Source organism: Capra hircus, chromosome 6 (assembly GCF_001704415.2).
Source record: "Capra hircus breed San Clemente chromosome 6, ASM170441v1, whole genome shotgun sequence".
Classification (NCBI taxonomy): domain Eukaryota; kingdom Metazoa; phylum Chordata; class Mammalia; order Artiodactyla; family Bovidae; genus Capra; species Capra hircus.
The window spans coordinates 116,105,503-116,126,254 of record NC_030813.1 but is presented as its reverse complement, the minus strand read 5'-3'; the positions used below and the strand labels follow the sequence as shown (position 1 = coordinate 116,126,254).

Here is a 20,752-nt window from a genome sequence, read left to right as displayed (position 1 = left end):
AGACTGGGGAGCCTGGTGGGCCACAGTCCATGGAGTCACAAAGAGCTGGACAGGACTTAGTGACTAAACGACCAAAGTTTACAGTGGGCGAGGCATGTGGTTGAGCGTGGAGGAGAGATGAGAAGAGGTCGTGTTACCAAGACCTCAACTGTGAGTCAGTGGGGGAGGTGGCCTAACAGTTCAGACCGTGGTGGTGGTTCTCGTTCGGTCCCTAAGTCGAGTTCAGCTCTTTGCCACCCCATGGACTGCAGCAAGGCCGACTTCCCTGCCCCTCCCCGTCTCCTGGAGTTTGCTCACGCTCCTGTGCGCCGAGTCTGTGCATCGGCGAATGAGTATCCCACTAGATCGAAACAGGAAGGATGTTGCTGCTGAGCTGCAGTGTTTTAAGAAGTTGAGTAGGTAGAGCTGTGGTGATTTTATTTTCTCTGTAAATGGCCTTTGCTTGGAAACCGTCAGTGGTTCATCCTCAGTCTTGTACTCGTGCTCAGCACATCCCCCTCCACGGCATCTCCTGTCACACGCGGCCCCGGCGCAGGGCTGAGCTGGGAGGCCTTCTCCACTAGCCCCTGTCTTTTCCAGCCCAGGGTGCAGCCAGGTGCTCCTGCCCGGGTTGAGAAGAGCCACCGCTCAGGAAGACGCGCCACAGCTCTTTAGGAAGTTGGGTCGCAGTTGATGTGAAGCCATGTCCCCGCTTTACCTTAGATGGGTTTTATCAGATTCTACTTTGGTTTATAGACCTGTCTGACGAATCCATATTCTGTGACATATTTTCCATTTTTCTGTAGAATCTTCATTTGCTTACGAGCCAGCCGTCAGGAGTTTCCACCAAGTTCTGTCCTCAGTCCTCTGGTATGAGAGTCACAGATCAGCTGTCTGCCGACCAAAACCAGAAGGGTATCAGCTCAGCGGCTCCTTCAAGGTGTTCAGTTCCACAGTGTGACCAACAGGCCTCGGTTCTACAGAAAATGGAGCGTAAAAGGAAACACCTCCCAAAGGAAAACATAACCAACGAAAACAACAGAGAAAGCACGAATCTTACAGGAAACCATGTCTCATGTAACAATTCATCAGCAAAAACAAGTAAACTTGTGATATTGGAAGAAGGTGCTGGTGAGGTCGAAACCTACCTCAATTCCAGGCACCGAAAGGCATTCACAACTGATTTCTGCGACATCAGACACTTGGATGCTTTGGAGCAAAGCCGGCTGACCGAGATGCTCAAGCAGGCAGCCACCGTGGTGGTGACTCTGCTGTATGAGGACGGCTCCACCCAGCTGAGAGCTGGCCAGGTCGGTGGATGGGGTTGGTCGTGTTTGTTTCTGTTTTGTAGGCACCGTGAAGCAAACCCGTTTTCTTAGTGTCTGATTTTGCTGGGAGAGCTGGCAATAAGGGCTTACGCCTTCCCCCTCCCCCAGTGGTGAGTGACCATGCGCAGCTCTCAGCAGGGTTAAGAGACTGCCCAGTGTTTCCAGGTCTCTTAGACCATTTCACGCTCCACCAGCAAGTTCTCCAGTCCAAGTTCTCCTCCTCCTTGTCAGCACTTGTCTGACTTTTCATATTTTAGCCATGTTCTTGTGTGTGAAGCGGTGTTTCGTTGTGTTTAAAATACTCATTCACTTATGTATTTACTCGGCTGCACCGAGTCTTAGCTGCGGCACGTGGGATCTTTCTGTGTTGCGTCCTTGGGGATCTTCTGTTGCGTCATTCGGGATCTCCTGTTGCGTCATTCAGGATCTCCTGTTGCGTCGTTCGGGATCTTTTGTTGCGTCATTCGGGAATCTCCTGTTGCATTATTTGGGATCTCCTGTTGCGTCATTCGGGAATCTTCTGTTGAGTCATTGGGGATCTTCTGTTGCGTCATTCGGGATCTTTGTTGCGTCATTCGGGGATCTCCTGTTGCGTCATTCAGGATCTCCTGTTGCGTCTTGGGGATCTCCTGTTGCGTCATTCGGGATCTTTTGTTGCATCATTGGGGATCTTCTGTTGAGTCCTTGGGGATCTTCTGTTGCGTCATTCAGGATCTTTCTTTGTTGCATCATTCGGGATCTCCTGTTGCGTCTTGGGGATCTTTGTTGCGTCATTCGGGATCTCCTGTTGCGTCATTCGGGCTCTCCTGTTGCGTCATTTGGGATCTCCTGTTGCGTCATTTGGGCTCTCCTGTTGCGTCATTCGGGCTCTCCTGTTTCGTCATTCGGGCTCTCCTGTTTCGTCATTCGGGCTCTCCTGTTGCGTCATTCGGGATCTCCTGTTGCGTCATTCGGGCTCTCCTGTTGCGTCATTCGGGAATCTCCTGTTGCATCATTTGGGCTCTCCTGTTGCATCATTCGGGATCTCCTGTTGCATCATTGGGGATCTCCTGTTGCGTCATTCGGGATCTCCTGTTGCGATGCATGGGCTCTTGAGCTGTGGCGTGTGGGCTCAGTAGCTGTCGAGGGCAGGCTTGGTTGCTCTGCGGCGGCGTGTGGGATCTTAGTTCCCGGACCAAGGTCGGAACCGAGTCTCCTGAGTTGCAAGACAGGCTCTTAGCCACTGGCCCTCCAGGGAAGTCCCTCAGTGTGGTTCGAGCTGCATTTCCCTAATGACTGGTGGCATTAGGCGTCTTCTCGTGTGCTGGTTGTCTCTTTGCGTGTCTTCTTTGGTGAAATGCCAGCTCTGGTCTTTTGCTCAGTCTTTAAATTGGATTATATGTGTTTTATCTTGGACCCGTAAGATTTCTTTATATATTCTGATACATGTCTCTTGTCCGATATATGGTTTGTAATTCTCCAAATCTGTGGCTTGTTTTCAGCAATTTCTTGATGACTTTTTTGTGGTGTTTTTTTTAAACTTTATCTGTTATTTTTGGCTGTGCTGGCTCTTCATTGCTGCACTAGGCTCTCTCTCGTTGCGGCAATCAGGGGCTCCTCTTCTCCGAGATCTGCGGGCTTCCTGTTGCTGTGGCTTCTCTCGTTGCGGAGCTCGAGCTCGGGTTCCAGACTCACCAGCTTCAGTAGCTGTGGCTCATGGACTTAGCCGCTCCTCGGAATGTGCGATCTTCCTGGACGAGGGATCAGACCCGTGTCCCCTCTGTTGGCCGGCAGATTCTTAACCATTGGACCCCCAGGAAAGTCCTTGATGGTGTTTTTAAAACACAAAAGGTTTTTTATTTTCGTTGATTCCAGTTTGTCAAGTACTTCTTATATTGCTTGTGCTTTTGTTGGTATATTTAAGGATGCGTTGCCTATCCCAGGTCATGAACGCTTTACCCTATTTTCTTCTAAGCATTTAATTTGAGCTCTTACATTTAAACCTGTGATCCAGTTGAGTTAATTTTTGTGTGCGCTGTGAGATAAGGGCATAAATCCACCCTCTTGGGTGTTGATACCTAGTTTTCCCAGCGCTATTTGCTGAAAAGACTGTTTTCCCACTGAATTTTTGGGGCACTTTAATAGAAACTCAGTAGATTGCAAATGTTAGGGTTTACTTCTGGACATTCACAGATGTATAGAACAGTCTTTTGGACTCTGTGGGAGAGGGAGAGGGTGGGATAATTTGGGAGAATGGCATTGAAACATGTATAATATCATATGAGAAACGAATCTCCAGTCCAGGTTTGATGCAGGATACAGGATGCTTGGGGCTGGTGCACGGGGATGACCAGAGGGATGGTGTGGGGAGGGAGAGGAGAGGGGTGTTCAGGATGGGCAACACGTGTACACCCGTGGCAGAGTCATGCTGATGTGTGGCAGAACCGGTACAATATTGTAAAGTAACTAGCCTCCAATTAAAATAAGTAAATTTAAATGTTTAAAAAGTTCTTTAAAGGTTGATCTATACGTCTATTTGTATGCCAGTCCAACACTGTCTTGATTATTTTAGATTTATAATAAGTTTTGAAATTAGGAAGTGTTTCTTCTTTCTTTATCTTTTTCAAGATTGTTTTGAGTATTCCGGGTCCTTTGCATTTCCATATAAATTTTAGTGTCAACTTGTCAGTTTCTTCAAACATCCAGCTGGCATTGTGGTGCCATTGTTTTGAATCTGTGGGTTAATTCTGAGGTTTGCTGCCAACCCAGGCCCCTGGACTCTTCTATCAGCAGATGCTGATAAGAGGCCAGACGAGAGTCTCAGGCTGTACTGGGCTTGTGCTATAGCACACGGGGGCAAGAACAAGAGACAGGTCCCCTCAGGGCCCTTCAGTGGGGCAGCCACGGGGCAGATCCTGTGGGCTGGGCAGGAGGTGTTACTTAGGGGGATCTGTCCACCCCCTTGCTGGGGCCGTGTGCAGCGATCACACGCAGTACCCGGCTTTTGCTCCCAGCACCTCAGAAATGGCAGTTTGATTCTGGCCCGTTTGTATCCGATCGCCCATAATGGTCCCAACTTGACCGCGTGCGCAGTTATTTTTAGTCGCTTGCAGTTTCTTCGTGTCCTGTCGCTCGAGGAGGCTTTGTCCAGGTGCAGCACTCTTTCCCCTCTGGGGGATCCTACACCCCTTCTTAAGGGTTAAAGGGCCAAGGTCTCTCCTTCTGGAGGTACTTCCTGCTGAACTGGGGCCGCAGACTCTACCCCTCTCGAGAGGCGTAGAAGTCCCTCGCTGAGTGTTCCAAGGACCAGTAGGGACCTGGTCACCGTCCTTGGGAATGGATTGAAGCCCTTGCGCCATCAGGAGCCTTACCTGAAGATGTTAGAGCCTGGAAGACACAAACTTGACCTAAAGGTTAAACGGGGCCAGAAAGGAGAACAACGATAGCCACTAAAGGGCTTAGAAAGGGGAGGAACCAAGTTACCAAGTTAACTCTTGACCCAACAGTGGAGGCAGTGTTGCCTCTACCCAGACTGTGAAGCCCCTCTGCTTGGGTGTATGTCTCCTGAATAGTAACCTCTCGCACTGACCCAGCTGCGTCAGGAAGTACTGGTTATGTGCAGACTGCCTTGCTCTGCTGGAGGGTAACCAGGAGCTCCGTGGTTATCAAGAATTACATGAGCCAAAGAAGAAACAGAGGTCTTAGGGTCTGTTAAGTCTTGCCCTGTCTGTTCCATTACACGAGCAGGCTGCTTGGTGAGAGTCCTGAAGTTACTTCCTGAGCGGCGGAGCACCCCTCTACAGGGCTGCTGGTCGCCCGGTTGGCAGGAGCCCATTCCTGGCGCACTCTGGGTTAGGTGATGACCTGGGCGAGCCCCACCGAGGGTGAAAATCCCTCTCATTCCTGTGATTCCCGTTGTGCACTCCCCTATGACGTGGATGTTATCGGTGCACTTGCAGGCCGTAGTTCTGTTGGAAAAGGATGGGACCTGGCCGTAACTCCGCAGCATGTGGCGGTTTGGGTGTCTGCAGAGGAAAACAAAGCCGTCAGGGGCTCAGATCAGAATGGCTGTCTGACTGTTGTTAAGAGTGCACAGTCCCTGAAGGACACCGCTATTGCTAGTGAGTACGTGGTGAGGGGTCAAAGGACCATTATGCTGGGGATTCAGATTGTGTAGCCTTACGGTGGCCTTAACCAGATGGCTCGTGTGTCACGTTGCCCGCCTGGTCAGTGGCCGCAGTGACAAGCCAGACCCCTGTTTGGTCCATATCCCACAGGCAGGTTGAGCTGATGGACGGGTGGGTGGCACGTTTCCGTCCCACCATCACATTCCCCTTTCGTGTTGTTCAGGGAGCTGGGGCTACACTTTGAAGCAGGGCCCCCGTGGGCGAGCTTGCAGGTACAGCTCCTTCCTGGGTGAGAGGCGGGTACCTGGGGGCAGGGCAGGGTTCTTGAGGCATGTGAAGCAAGTGCCGTTTATGCAGTTTAACCTAGTGCACCCCACATCTCACGTCCCGCTGTGTGGGGGAGTCAGGTTACAGCGCTGGAACAGGCTGCCAGAAGGCGGCAGTGTGACCAGCAGAGGCCAAGGGGCTGGCAGTCGTCCCGACTCAGACTGTTGATTCGCAGCGGAACTGACAGGTTCAGAGGGAGTGCGAGGGGCGGAGTGGTGGCCAGCTGGGGGTATTGACGTCATGTCCAACATTCTCCTTGGTGTTCCCCTCGCGATATGGTTCTGGTGATGTTGACAAGCGAGTTCCCCAGCCATTGTTCCCTAAGTCACGGGGACTAGGTGGCAGATAGAATATCAGAAGCGTTCTTATGGTTGAGTATTTCCCTGGCCCCTCCAAGACAGCAGAGCTGCCTCCCTGGCTGGGGTGGCTGAGCAGGCTGGCAAAACGCAAGCAAGGATATGAGAAAAAGTAGCAAGTGGGAGTCTGGCCCACCACGTCGCCTTCTCCTCGTCTGTTGGTGGTGCTTGTCTGACCACGTGTCTCAGGTCCTCCACTGGCTTACACATGTGTTGCTCCTCCCTTGCAACCTGCGGGCTTTGGGGAGGTAAGAGCTTCGGTCTGGACAAATGTACCCGGCGAGGTACCCTTTGTAGTTTGACAGCAGCGGGGGCTAGCGGTACTCTGCTGGGGCCCGTCCACTGCAGCCAGGGCTAGTTTTGGGGGGATGCCTCCTTCTAGGTTGGGGTATTTTTTTTTTTGGGTCAGTATCTTTTTAAAAAATATTTGTTAAAAGGTTATTTATTTGGCTGTGCCAAGTCTTACCTGTGGCCCACAGGATCTCTGGTCTGTGTTGCGGTGTGTGAGAGCTCCTAGCTGCAGCGTGTGGGGTCTAGTTCCCCGACTGGGGACTGAACCTGGGCCCCCTACACTGCGAGCACAGAGCCCTGGTCCCCAGGGTTCCTTTGTGGAGGGGCCGCCCCTTCAGCTGGGTTTTAGTGGGAGCTTCCAGTGTCTTGTTGGCAGAGTCCTGCGGTGCCTTCTGAACTTGGCCTAGACTAATGACGTATCGCAGGGTCTGGCTCACCGCCTCGTCTGGTAGGATGTCGGTAGTAAGAAAAGGCCTTCCCTGGGTCATTTCACATGGGCTAAGCCTCAGATCACTCCTGGGGGCCACATGGATCCTGAGGAGCACAGTAGGGAGCAGACTGGCCCAGGGTCCCCCTTCAGAGCTTCGTACAGGGGGTTGCTATAAGGTCATGATTTGGAGTCCAGATGCGACAGAACCCAGCCATCCCGAGAAAGCCTTGGAGTTGGAGATAGTAATGTGCTAATTGCTGTCTTTCAGTCCACACCCCAGGCTCCTGTTCCTGCTGAACCCGTTGTTGGAGAAACTTTGTTGTTGTCTGAGCCTTCGTTGGAGAAACTTTGTCTCCCCTTTCTGCCAGAAGATTAGGACCGTAGCAGTATTCTGATCTGAGTCTTGCTCTATCTCACTGCTTACATCTTTGTCTTCAGTATATTGTGATGGAGTTCCATTTTTCAGGCTTAGTTCCCTCAGTTCTTTGGCTAACTCGTTTCTTTAAAAACGGAGGCCATTCTGAAGACCCTGCAGAAGCACTGTCCAAGTATCTTGGGGAGCCTCCAGGGGGTCAGGCCCCTCTGTTCACAAGCAAAAGGGCATTGAGAGCCTGGATGTAGCGGATACAGAAGCATGCGTCTTTGGAGCCCAGAACAGAGAAATACTGAGCACTCCCTGGCACTTGGGTGAGGAGGTGTGTGGGTTTGGTACTACTGGTTAAATAGGGATGACTGTCTAGTCACTGCCCTTAAGTCTTTCACAAAGCAATGCTCCCTGTTAGGCCTCTGGACGGTGGGTATCAGGGTATTGCAAGGAGATTGGCAGGGCCTAATGAGTCCCTGTGTTAGGAACTTGGTGAGCAGCTGTTTTACCACCCTCAGGGGCTTAGGCTTTAAAGGATATTGTCTCTTCCTGGTATCTTTCCCCAGGCTTTAATCTTGTTTCCATCAGGGCTTACCCTTCCTGGCACTGAAGTATCCCATACCACAGAGTTCTCCTGTTGCTTAATTTCCTGGGGAATATTTTGATGACCAGCAGGCAGGTCATCTGGAGCTACCAAGAGATGCATTCTGTTTGAATTCCCTATCTTCTTGGACTTCATTCTGTCCTAAAAATATACTAGTTCCTAGTTTATTTAGTGAGTCTCTTCCAAGGAGGGGGGCAGGACTTCCCTGCCTATACAAAAAGGAGTGAGTGACAAGAGGCCTGACTGACTCCAAGGGCAAGGGGAGGCCTGAGCCACCGCACCTGTGGCCGCCCGCCAGCTCCCGTCTCAGTCTAGCCACAGCTGGAGCTCGGCCAGCTGGCCAAGTCGGCGCGGGGCAACCAGCTCCAGCGTCTGCCAGACGTTTCGTTCTCCTGCGAGCCGCATCCTGGATGACCCGAGGCTCCCCTGGAGTAATGAGGATGGATCGAATAGGATCCTGAGACAGGCTGGCACCCCATCCCCACCAGCAAGTGTCTGTGAATCTCTAGAGCATCCGGGAGACTCCGATTCACCGGGAACGGGGGCCACCACGGGTGGCCCTGTGTGCTTTCCACAGGAGGGTGCCCAGGACGTTCCCTTTTCCAGGGCACCGTTCCGGTGCTGGGGAAGCGCAGACGCTGACTCCTGCCCCGGTGATCCCTGGGCAGCTGCTCCGGCCTCCACAGCTGGCTAGGGTCCTCTCGGTGTGGTAGGTGGATCGAGGCAGCTAGGAGCTGTGTTTTCTTAATTAGTCTCCCGTCCCTGTTGGCTTCCTCTGCCACGTCCCAATTGTTATAGACCTTGAAGGCCTCCTCTGCCAAGGTTGACAGTGGGGTTTGGGGCCCAGCCTCAAGCTTTTGTAACTTCCTCCTGATATGGGGGGCACGCTGAGTGATAAAAGGCACGGCCAGTAGTGACCTCCCTTCTGCAGACTCAGGGTCGGTATTGGTGTACTTCCTGAATGCCTCTCACCCGGCTCTGGAAGGTTGCTAAGTCTTTACCTTTTTCCTGTGTGGCCTCTCGGGCCTTATCGTCATTTGCAGGCTTCACCCTTCATTGCTCCTAATGAACAAGCAGCATAATGTCTCATCCTGGCCTGGCCCCCTGACCCTCACAGTCTCCACGGGAGTCCTGCTCTGGGGCTGTAGCACTGGTGGCCGCGAGGCTGTCTGCGTGGTCCCTGGCCTTTCTTAGTACGCACTCCTCGTCTGGGGTGCAACAGTGGGCCAGAATAACTGTGATTTCTGCCAGGTCGGGGAGAATGTCAACCCCAGCATGGCAAATTCATCTCTAAACTCATCAGGGTTCCCTGAGAACCTGCCAAACCTCTCCTTACAGATTCCTACATCCCCCATCAGAAGGAGATATACACTCTAGTAATTCTCCCTTCTGTCAGCTACTTCCTGGAGGGGGTAGAAGCCTTATGGTGTGAAAGTGGGGCTAATTTTGAATCTGATCATAGCCCCACTGGGGACAGCACTGGGGCTCTGGTTTCAGGGTCCCTGGGTCGAAGGGGTAAGGCAGAGGCCACGGGCTGAAGGTGGCACTGAAGAGAAAGGAGTGGGGGCATGAGAAAGGACCCTCATGCCAGCGACGAGTTGGCAGTTGAAAGAGGGGATCTGTGAGAAAGTCTGTCTCCCAATCTTTTGGGGGCAAAACAGAAACAGAGGCTGAGCACACGGCAGGGATCCCTGCAACCATGGTCTGGATACAGTTTCACAAAGCCCTGCATGTGAGGGGCCTCTCCCCTTTGGGGCGCTCCTTACAGTATTTTTGTCCAGTTGTAAAATGGTGTTAAAGTTAAGGGGTCCATTCTGGGGCCGCTTCTTCTGATCAGCCAAGGCATATTGCCACCAGCTGTGTTGCAAAAGACGATTTTTAAACCATCCAATTTCAACTGTCCCCAGTCTCTAAGAACGTAACCCAGAGAAGAATCTTTGGGGGGCATTTCCCATGTTTACATATAAATCTGACGGTTAATGCCTAGAGATCCTGAGGCTGGATAAAGTCCTCGAGACCTGGCATAAGAAAACCAAAGGTGAGATGACAGAGGAGATCTCAGAACTCTGTTTTCCATGATTGAAAACACAGAACAGAGAAATATTGAGAGGTTGTGTGAAGTTCACCCCAGCCGATGCCTTGGGGGTAGAGGTGTGGATGAAAGACGGAAGGAGAAAGAGCTAGGAGAGAAAGCCTGCTGTTCCAGCCCGCCCCTCTGTGGGCGTCCGTTCAGGCAGTTCCCATCGGCCCTGCTCTTCCACAAGGGCCAGTGGAGGCAGGCACTCTGCCCACCACTCATTGGGGCAATCGTGCCAGTGGGTCTCGAACCCGCAGCTGGGACTTTAACCCAGGAGAAAGAAGCTGAGAAGTCTGTGATGACCAGGCTTCCAGCCACTACATGATATGAGGCTTGAACCTCTATCACTGTCAGAAATCTCCTCTCAAGGAATCCTCACTGGACTAGGGTCTTCACGGTAAGAGGCCAGCCTCTCCCACCTCTTGTCACCTGTCAAGGCAGACCAGGGCCAGCCTGAGGGGGCATGGCCTCACTAGCTGAGAGGGGTCAGGCTGCATTTGCCTGGTGTTTGCCTTCTCAGAAGGGTGTGACAGAGCATGGGAGAGGACAGAGGAAGAAGTGGAGCGCGAGGGAGACCAGAAGAGGGAAAGGGGAGGGGAGCTGCGTGAGCACAGTGAGGCCCCGGGGCAGTGAAGGCGGATGTGCCGAGCACTGTGACCCTGAGCAGGGATGCAGGTGGCTGCTCGTCAGCTGCCTCCAGCTCCACCAAGTGGACCACGATCCTCCTCAGAGGGACAGGAAAGAGGGGAGGCCCATGGGTCCCAGCAGAGTCGCCAAAATCATGCTCCCATCCCAGGCGCTTGGACTCTTAACCGATAGAAATGATAGGAGGCCAGATGGGAATTTCAGGCAAGGCTTTGCTGGGGCTTGTGCCGCAGTACAAGAGAGCAAAAACAAGAAACAGTTTCCTTGCCTGCTCCCTGCGAGGGCCTTCTTGGGTCCGAATGTGGAGCAATGGTGGGCGGTGGGTTTGTGGGCTGGGCAGGAGGCATAGCTTCGGGGCCTGTCCACCCCCTTGCTGGCGCTGTGTTCAGGATCATGTGCAGTACCCTGCTTCTGCTCCCAGAACACCAGAAAAGGCAGTTTGTTTGTGGCATCTCTGTCTCCTATTGCTCATAATTGTCCCCACTTGCCGATGCCCGCAGTTATTTTAGGCACTTATAGCTGCAGTCCCAGCCTTTCTGGCACCAGGGACCAGTGTCACAGAAGACAATTTTTCCATGGACTGGGACAGGTTTCTGGTTTCAGGATGATTCAAGTGCATTACACTTATTGTGTGTGTTTATCTCTATTATTATTGTTACATTGTGATATAGAATGAAATAATCATACAACTCAGCGTAATGCAGAATGAGACCATCAGACAGTAGATTTTCCTAGGAGCACGCAGCCTAGATCCCTCACACACTGCTCACAGTACACTCCGCGCCCCTGTGAGCGTCTGATGCCACTGCTGGTCTGACAGGAGGTGGGGCTCAGGTGACGTGAGCAGTGGGGAGCAGCTGCAAGCACATTAGAAGCTTCGCTCGCCTGCCTGTTGCTCACCTGCTGCCGTGCGGCCCCGTTCCTAACAGGCCGTGGACCGGCACCAGCGTGTGGCCCGGGGGTTGGGGACCCCTGACCTATAGTCTCTCTGTTTCCTATTGCTCAAGGAGACATTTGTCCAGGTGCAGGTACGCTGGTATGTGCCCAAGTCCCAGCCTAGCTCAGATTTGCCATCTTGAAAACAGTATTGAATTTTCTGATTCATGAACAAGGGGTGTCTTTTCATTTATTTGAAAGTTCAATTTCTGTTAGTAGTGTTTTGTAATTTTCAGGGTAGTATATAGATCTTGCTTTACCTTTCATTTTTGAAAGGCATTTTTATGGGATAAAGAATTGTAAGTTAATAGGTTTTTTTCTTTCAATAGTTAAAAATGTCATGCGACTGTCCTCTAACTCGCTTTCTCATAAGAAATCTGCCTTCACCCTTATCTTTGTTTCTGTCTAGACAAAGTGTCCCGCTCCCCCTTCCCTAGCTTCTTTTAAGGTTTTCTCTATATCACTGGTTTTAAACAATTTGATTATGGGACTTGCTGTAGTTTTCTTGTACTTGGGGTTTACTGATCTTTTTGATTCTGCAACTTAGCTTGAGAGAATTGACATTGAGTTTTATTGTCGTTAAGCATGGTGTGTGTCTCTTTTCTGTAGGTCTTCTCGGATTTCTTTCATCAGTATTTTATAGTTTTTAGTACACAGATCCTATACACATTATATTGATTTCTAAGTATTTAATTTTGGGGACTAGTTATTATAAATGGTAATTACTTTTTTAAAACGTTTGCTTTTACGTGTCCATTGTTAATGTATGGAAATATAACTGATTTTTGTGTTTTGATCTTGTATCCTGCAACCTTGCTTAGCTCACATATCCCTTCCAGGAGATGTTTTATTTTGTAGATTCCTGTGGGTTTTCTACACAAATATTTGTTTTCTGTAAACAGGGATGGTTCAGTTCTTCCTTTCTTGTTTATATGTCTTTTATTTCTTTTTCCTGCCGTACTGCATTAGCTAAGACTTCCATTATGATGTTGAATAAGGAGGAGACCAGATTTAGAGAGTGAGATGTTTTGGGTTTTGGCCTTAATTGTCATTAAAGGAGGTGTTCACTTACTGATTTTAATTTTAAGCCTTTTCTTTCTGCTTAATTATAAAATATGACCAATCTTTCTTGAACAAATGCGTGATTCATGCTTGATCTTGTAACTTCATTTTATTGTGTATTCACAGGCTCTGGTTTCCTCTGTTAAAGGCATTGTGATGTTACTGAGGAGCCATCCAGAGGAAGGCAGCAGTCCTCTGACCTCCCCAGCCTCCGACAATGTTCTGGAGGACACGCCCAGTGATCAGTGTATCTACATAAAAACTGAGCACTCCCCTATCTGGGGCCAAGAGCAAGAGGCACATCATCAATTTGCCAAGTAAGAAATCTTCTGTAATCACCTTAAATCCGATTCACGCGCTTCATCCTAATTAAGAGTTTCCCAAGCTCCAGTTTCGGTTATTTAAAGTTTCAGAATTTTTGTGGAGCACATGAAATGGATCTAAACGACAGAAACCGCTACAAACACTGGCCCTCTCCCCCACAAAGAGCTCTGAAATGGAGGGACCATCCGCAGGCGCCTGCTCCAGGATTCGAGCCAACACTGCAATGAGAAGTCGGCAGGAAGAGCGGCATGTTCAGGAGCAGAAACCCTCCGTCGCTGCTGGGGCCCTGGCTGAGCTCCTCAGGAGACTCGCTCACTCACTCACGGCCCTGGAAAGCGGCCTCTGCCTTCAAGCAGTGGATGGTCCTCAAGGCTGCCAACCTATCGCTAATTTCAAAGTTTCACATTGTGCAAATAGACAAGAGACGTCTCACTTGTATCTGCCTTCTAAGAGTCTCAGAATCTCAGAACAGGCAGGGATGCCCAGCTGCCCCTGTTCAGCCCCGAAAAGTCCCCTCGTGGGCTGGAGTCTGTGCCCCTCCTTACCATCTCTTTCCCGTATTGCCAGCCTGACTCACTTCTGGTTTCGGTGGGGGCACCCCCTGCCTGGGCACCTCGCTGTCTGAGCCCAGGTCAGCTGGGCGCCCTGAGAAAGCTCCCTGAAGCCACTTCCCTGGAGAGGCACCCGAGGAGGCTCCGGGTAGGAAGGTGGGGACCTGGTCCTGGCCGGTCCTGCCTGAGTCGGGCTCACCGGGCTCTGGGTGAGCTTTAGGCAGCTGTTGTGTGGGCTCCGCCTGCCGATAGTGGCGCTCTAGGCCCGGAGTGCCTGAGGCGCTGGTCCAGCCTGTATTCCTCACACCGCACCCCCACAGGCATTTCCTCTACAGGGGCCACTGCTGCACAGGGCACACGTCAGCAAAAACTGCTGGGCAATCTGAGGAACGGGACTTATCACTCACAAGCCCTGGCACGCCCAGGGCCACACAGAGGGGTTATAGGGAAAGAAAGAGAAAGGGCATGCATAGACCTGGGGCTATGCCTTTTTAGAGTTTGAAGGTGGGGTGTCTAGGGTTTCCAGGAGTCACTCTTTTTTGGCCAATTTAAAGCATCAGAGCAGGAATTAGGGCACAGGAAAGTTGAGGAGCTGTGTCACTCACGAAGTCAGTTATCTGCTTGCCCAGGGCTTTCTGGAAGGACCTGGTGAGGAGCTGTGTCACTCACGAAGTCAGTTATCTGCTTGCCCAGGGCTTTCTGGAAGGACCTGGTGAGGAGCTGTGTCACTCACGAAGTCAGTTATCTGCTTGCCCAGGGCTTTCTGGAGGGACCTGGCGGCTCAGCTGGTAAAGACTCTGCCTGCAGCTCAGGAGACCTGGGTCCCATCCCTGGATCAGGAAGATCCCCTGGAGAAGGGAATGGCGAACACTCCAGTATTCTTGCCTGGACAATCTCATGGACAGAGGAGCCTGGCGGGCTACAGTCCATGGGGTCACAGAGAGCCAGACACGGCTGAGCGGCTGACGCTCACCCACCCACTCTGGAAGGAGCTTCGCCTGGCTCCTTCTCTGTTTGTTTTGCCCTGCAGCTGAGTAGCACAGCTGGTAACATGTCTATTCAGGATGGACATCTTTTGAAATGGACGCCTCAGCAATAAAAGCTTAATGTCAGGCATGTACACCACAGTGAGAATCAGACATTTGACAACACAGCACTCTGCTCCCAAGAACCCATAACCTTTTTATGTAGCTTTTTTTGAAAGAACAATCGGGCAGTCTGTTTCTATGGCAGACCTCTGTGAGAGCAGGGCCCTAATGTTTGGACTTCCTTTTCTGAATTCTGGATTTTATATCCTGTTCCACATTCCTGGACACAACTGAGTGACTTCACTTTCACTCTTCACTTTCATGCATTGGAGAAGGAAATGGCAACCCACTCCAGTGTTCTTGCCTTGAGAATCCCAGGGACAGGGGAGCTTTGTGGGTCGCACAGAGTCTGACACGACTGAAGCGACTTAGCAGCAGCAGCCACATTCTCCGCTTGAACATCTGACAGTCACTTAAGCGCCGATCCTCCCTCTGCTTTTTGTTTTGCAGATATGGCAAAATTGACTTAGAAAACACACTGTGTTTTAGCCACCTTGTCTCAGAAGTTACTCTCTTTGTTGTGTGTCCTGTCTTAAGCTAGAAATCGCAGCTAGGTTGTGCCTTTTAGTGGGAGAGATTATAGTTGTTAGCTGGCCTCATTGAGAACTTCCGAGTTTCCAGCTACAAGAGCACCAAAGTGGGAGAGAACTCCAGGAGCCCCAGCCGCTTCTCCTCACACGCCCTCCAGGCCCAGCAGCCCAGGCCTGACGCTCTGCTGTGGGCAGTGGCCCTCTTCAAGGGAAGCCCAAGTGAAAGCACACGAGAAAGTGCAAAAAGCCTAAAAACGCCTGCTTGCAGAGTGAGCAGAGATAACTGGGCTCCAGCTTTGCTTCTTCCTCAGCCTCATCCAGAGACCCTCGCTGATGTAGTAACAAGCAGTTACCATCAGTTCAGCTCAGTTCAGTCGCTCAGTCGTGTCCGACTCTTTGCGACCCCATGAGTTGCAGCACGCCAGGCCTCCCTGTCCATCACCAACTCCCGGAGTTTACCCAAACTCACGTCCATCAAGTCGGTGATGCCATCCAGCCATCTCATCCTCTGTCGTCCCCTTCTCCTCCTGCCCCAAATCCCTCCCAGCAGCAGGTCTTTTCCAATGAGTCAACTCTTCGCACGAGATGGCCAAAGTATTGGAGTTTCAGCTTCAGCATCAGTCCTTCCAATGAACACCCAGGACTGATCTCCTTTAGGATGGACTGGTTGGATCTCTTTGCAGTCCAAGGGACTTTCAAGAGTCTTCTCCAACACCACCTTGGGCCCTGGCAGCAGCAAGATCAGGTCTCAGACCTCAGCGTGGCCACGTCTCAGTTGTGGAAAGCTGGGGAAATTGTCTCGCCCTTCCAGGCCTCGGTTTCCTTATACTCTAAAATGGGCGTGTGCTCTGTCGTGCTCCGTCGTGTCCGACTCTGTGACACCATGGGCTGTAGCCCTCCCCGCTTCTCTGTTCATGGACTTTTCCAGGCGAGAATACCAGAGCAGACAGCCATTCCTGCAGCATAATGGGTCTAGTGCCTGCCTAGCTGGGTATGACGCAGCTTCAGTGCAGCAGTCCCTGTGAGTGCTTAGTGAGGCATGCGCACGTGGTAAGGACTTGATAAACATCAGCTGTCATGAATCCCATAATCAAGGAGCTCATGACTGAGTGGGGGCAAGGTAAGTTACCGTGTCACGGACGTGGTCCTGGCTGTAGCAGATGTGTGGCCAGGAGGACTGAAGCAGGGGGCCTGGAGTGTGAGAGGGCGTGGCGTAGTCTGGTGATGGAGGAAGGAGATTCCAGAGTGGCAGAGCGCAGGCTGGTGGCGGGGGGCGGTGCTGGGAGCACAGGCTGGGACTGGCAGGGAGGAGTCCAGGGTGCGCCAGCTCTGCTCAGGGGTTGGAGGGTTAGTCTGCAGGCGGTTGGGCCTCATCCAGGAACTGGCTCTGAAGAGCCGTGTGAACTTGACTTCTTTGTGTCTCGGCTTCATCATCCGTAAAATACAGATAATAAGTAACACCTACCTCTGTCAACCAAAAAATAACACAAGAGGGTGCAAATAAGTTTATTTGGGGCCTTAAGAATTGCAATTCAAGGGACAAAGATTCAGGTAACCCCAAAAGAGTGTTCTGGGAAGAGAGTCAGGGTCCATGAAAACAAAAAGCCATAAGGGTGTTACAAGTTGCCTGGCGAGGGCTCTCCTGGAGCCCAGGGGTTAGGAGACTGCCTGCTTGTGCGGGGACACCGGTTGGATCTGTGGTCGGGAGATCCCACACGCCTCGCAGCAGCCAAGCCCGTGTGCCCCGGCTGCTGAACCCTAGCTCTGGGGCCCACGCGCCCAGGCTGTGCTCTGCAACAAGAGGGGCCACCGCAGGGAGAAGCCAGTGTCTCACGGCGAAGACCCGGCAAAACGGGAAATAAAGAAAATTTCTTTAAAGTTGGCTGGCAACTGTGACGGCCTCTGATACAACCCAGAAAACGCTTGTCCTCAAGGAATCACGAATTGTTTCAGAGTAGAGGTCCGAAAGGTAGACAGGGGGGCCCGGGTTCCAGCAGGCATTCTGGATATCGTCACCAGGTCGAAAGGTCAGCTTCCATCCAGGCTGCGTCGCCCCTGAGTCCGCCTTCCTCAGGGGCCTCCAGGCTCCGTTCTGGGGACTGAGCAAGACCAAGCCATTTCGACTTTCCTTGCGCACCCCCTAGGATTTGAGCTCATCTGAGGCAAGCTTGCAGAAGACGGCTGCCCGTAACACTGCGCAGGTGACAGCTGCCAGTGGAGCAGCTTCGGTATTTTTCCAAGATGGGAAGTTTCAGGCCAGCCTGTCTCCCAGTGAGCGTCTTTTCATTTTCCAGGAATGTGCTGCTCGAAGTACTGAAATGTAAACGCCCCGTTATTTGCTTTAACGCAAAGGATTTTGTGAGGACAGCGCTGCAGCTGATCGGTGATGATGGCGGTTGGAAGTGTGGTACGTCTTAGATTTATCATCTCCCACAGATGTAACTGTCCCACAGCGACTCCTCCTGGGGATGGGAGCGCGGTGAGGACTGCCGTGTGGCACAACTCAGATGCTGAGGGGAGTCACCGCTGCTCGGCATTACCCATGCAGGCAGCAGCACGCCCTGAGCACCAAGAGGCACTTTCCCTCTGTTTTACATTATTAGAGTTTTTTCAAGTATATATTACTTGTGTGTTTACAATAGGGAAGAAGTAACCTGCAGCTTGGTAGATGGATTTATTGTCACCACAAACAGCTGTAAACTCTCTGAGAATTTAACTAAAGCCAGAGTGATCAACATTAAAACAGTATCAAGCACACTTTTATCTTTTATTTAACATTAGAAATAAGAATGTTAGAAACCTTTTTTTTTTTTCTTACTAGATGGACAGATATGTAATAAAGCAAATATAGAAAGAATGTTCATCGTAGAGTCTGGGTAGCGGATACATGAGTATTCACCGTGCAGCTCTTTTCAAACTGTCTGAATGTTTGAAAATATCTATAGTAAGATGGCACTAGTGGTAAAGAACCCACCTGCCAACGCAGGAGACGTAAGAGACGCAGGTTTGATCCCTGGACTGGGAAGACCCCCTGGAGGAGGGAATGGGAACCCACTCCAGTATTCTTGCCTAGGAAATCCCACGGACAGAGGAGCCCGGTGGGCTACAATCATCCATGGGGTCACAAAGAGTCGGAAGCAACTTAGCATGCACGCAAGGCGTTGGAAAAAAAAGTTTATTGTACAAAATTCCCAACACAATATAAAGTACCTGTGATAGAGCAAGCGCTATTTGGTCTTTATCTCTGGTTCGTGGCTCTCAGCTCCCAAAACCCAAGCCATGTCCAGGGTGCTGAGTGTCCTCCATGTGCTAATGAGCACTGGGGGCTGGAGGCAGCACGGCTTCAGGGCGGGTGGTCAGCAGAAAGAGGAGGCTCCACTGAGGACTGGAGCTTTCAGTCCCACCCGCCACCTCCATGAAGGGAAGATGGGCTGGAGAGCAGTGACTTAGCCACACCGAGGTGATGACGCCTCCATAAAATGCCCTCCTGGTGGGATTCCAGGTGGGCAGCCCAGGCGCTGGGGCGGGGAGGCGGCGTGTGGAGGGGGTGTGGAGCTTCTGTACCCCTGCCCCGTGCCCTGCCCTGTGCACTCTTCCGCCTGGCTGTTCCTGGGTTGCAGGCTTTTTAATAAAGAGATGTGAGTCGACAGGCTGCTTGCAGCAAAGGCTGGGCCCTGAGGAGGGCGCGTGGGAGCTTCCCCTGGCTTACAGCCCTGTGGCGGGAGGCTCAGCAGGCCCGGGGCTGGGGGCAGGTGCCTGCGGTGGGGCCCTCCGTGGAGCTGAGGCTTGAGCTGCAGGGTCAACTCGCTGCTGGGAGTTGTGGGCGCATGGCTGCGTCTGCAGAGAACGGCAGGCATGTGCGGGACACAGCAGCACCGCTTCGCCCAGTCTGAACGGTTTCCAGCTCTGTCCAGTCTTCTTTCCCCACTAGTTCCAAACCTCTGTCACCTGCGTTATTTGGTAGCACAGCCCAAGCATCACATTCAGTTCAGTTCAGTTCAGTCACTCAGTCGAGTCCGACTCTTTACGACCCCACAAATAGCAACACACCAGGCCTCCCTGTCCATCACCATCTCCCGGAGTTCACTCAGACTCACGTCCATCAAGTCCGTGATGCCATCCAGCCATCTCATCCTCTGTCGTCCCCTTCTCCTCCTGCCCCCAATCCCTCCCAGCATCAGAGCCTTTTCCAATGAGTCAACTCTTGGCATGAGGTGACCAAAGTACTGGAGTTTCAGCTTTAGCAACATTCCTTCCAAAGAAATCCCAGGACTGATCTCCTTCAGAATGGACTGGTTGGATCTCCTTGCAGTCCAAGGGACTCTCAAGAGTCTTCTCCAACACCACAGTTCAAAAGCATCAATTCTTCGGCCCCCAGCCTTCTTCACAGTCCAACTCTCATATCCATACATGACCACAGGAAAAACCATAGCCTGGACTAGACGGACCTTAGTCTTTGCTTTTGAGTATGCTATCTGGGTTGGTCATAACTTTCCTTCCAAGGAGTAAGCGTCTTTTAATTTCATGGCTGCAGTCACCATCTGCAGGGATTTTGAAGCCCCCCAAAAATAAAGTCTGACACTATTTCCACTGTTTCCCCATCTATTTCCCGTGAAGTGATGGACCAGATGCCATGATCTTCGTTTTCTGAATGTTGAGCTTTAAGCCAACTTTTTCACTCTCCTCTTTCACTTTCATCAACAGGCTTTTGAGTTCCTCTTCACTTTCTGCCATAAGGGTGGTGTCATCTGCATATCTGAGGTTATTGATATTTCTCCTGGCAATCTTGATTCCATCTTGTGTTTCTTCCAGTCCAGCGTTTCTCATGATGTACTCTGCACAGAAGTTAAATAAGCAGGGTGACAATATACAGCCGTGACGTACTCCTTTTCCTATTTGGAACCAGTCTGTTGTTCCATGTCCAGTTCTAAGTGCTACTTCCTGACCTACATACAGATTTTGCAAGATGCAGGTCAGGTGGTCTGGTATTCCCATCTCTCTCAGAATTTTCCACAGTTTATTGTGGTCCACACAGTCAAAGGCTTTGGCATAGTCAATAAAGCAGAAATAGATGTCTTTCTGGAACTCTCTTGCTTTTTCGATGATCCTGTGGATGTTGGCAATTTGATCTCCGGTTCCTCTGCCTTTTCTAAAACCAGCTTGAACATCAGGGAGTTCATGGTTCACATATTGCTGAAGCCTGGCTTGGAGAATTTTGAGCATTACTTTACTAGCATGTGAGATGAGTGCAATTGTGCGGTAGTTTGAGCATTCCTTGGCATTGCCTTTCTTTGGGATTGGAATGAAAACTGACCTTTACCATCCTGTCCACTTTAAGCCAACTTTTTCACTCTCCTCTTTCACTTTCATCAAGAGGCTTTTTAGAACTTTCTGCCATAAGGGTGGTGTCATCTGCATATCTGAGGTTATTGATATTTCTCCGGCAATCTTGATTCCAGCTTGTGTTTCTTCCAGTCCAGCGTTTCTCATGATGTACTCTGCATAGAAGTTAAATAAGCAGGGTGACAATATACAGCCTTGACGTACTCCTTTTCCTATTTGGAACCAGTCTGTTGTTCCATGTCCAGTTCTAACTGTTGCTTCCTGACCTGCATACAGATTTCTCAAGAGGCAGGTCAGGTGGTCTGGTATTCCCATCTCTTTCAGAATTTTCCACAGTTTATTGTGATCCACACAGTCAAAGGCTTTGGCATAGTCAATAAAGCAGAAATAGATGTTTTTCTGGAACTCTCT

At 51.2% G+C, this 20,752-nt stretch overlaps 1 protein-coding gene across 1 annotated transcript in view; it reads left to right on the top strand.

Annotated features, from left to right (window-relative positions):
* Positions 796 to 20,752, top strand: part of POLN (DNA polymerase nu) — a 52,440-nt gene continuing 32,483 nt past the window's right edge. The window contains exons 1-3 of the mRNA XM_018049930.1: positions 796 to 1,289; positions 12,632 to 12,822; positions 17,293 to 17,405. Of these exons, the coding sequence (XP_017905419.1) occupies positions 852 to 1,289; positions 12,632 to 12,822; positions 17,293 to 17,405 (742 nt within the window). The 5' untranslated portion in view covers positions 796 to 851. The remainder of the gene's footprint in view (positions 1,290 to 12,631; positions 12,823 to 17,292; positions 17,406 to 20,752) is intronic.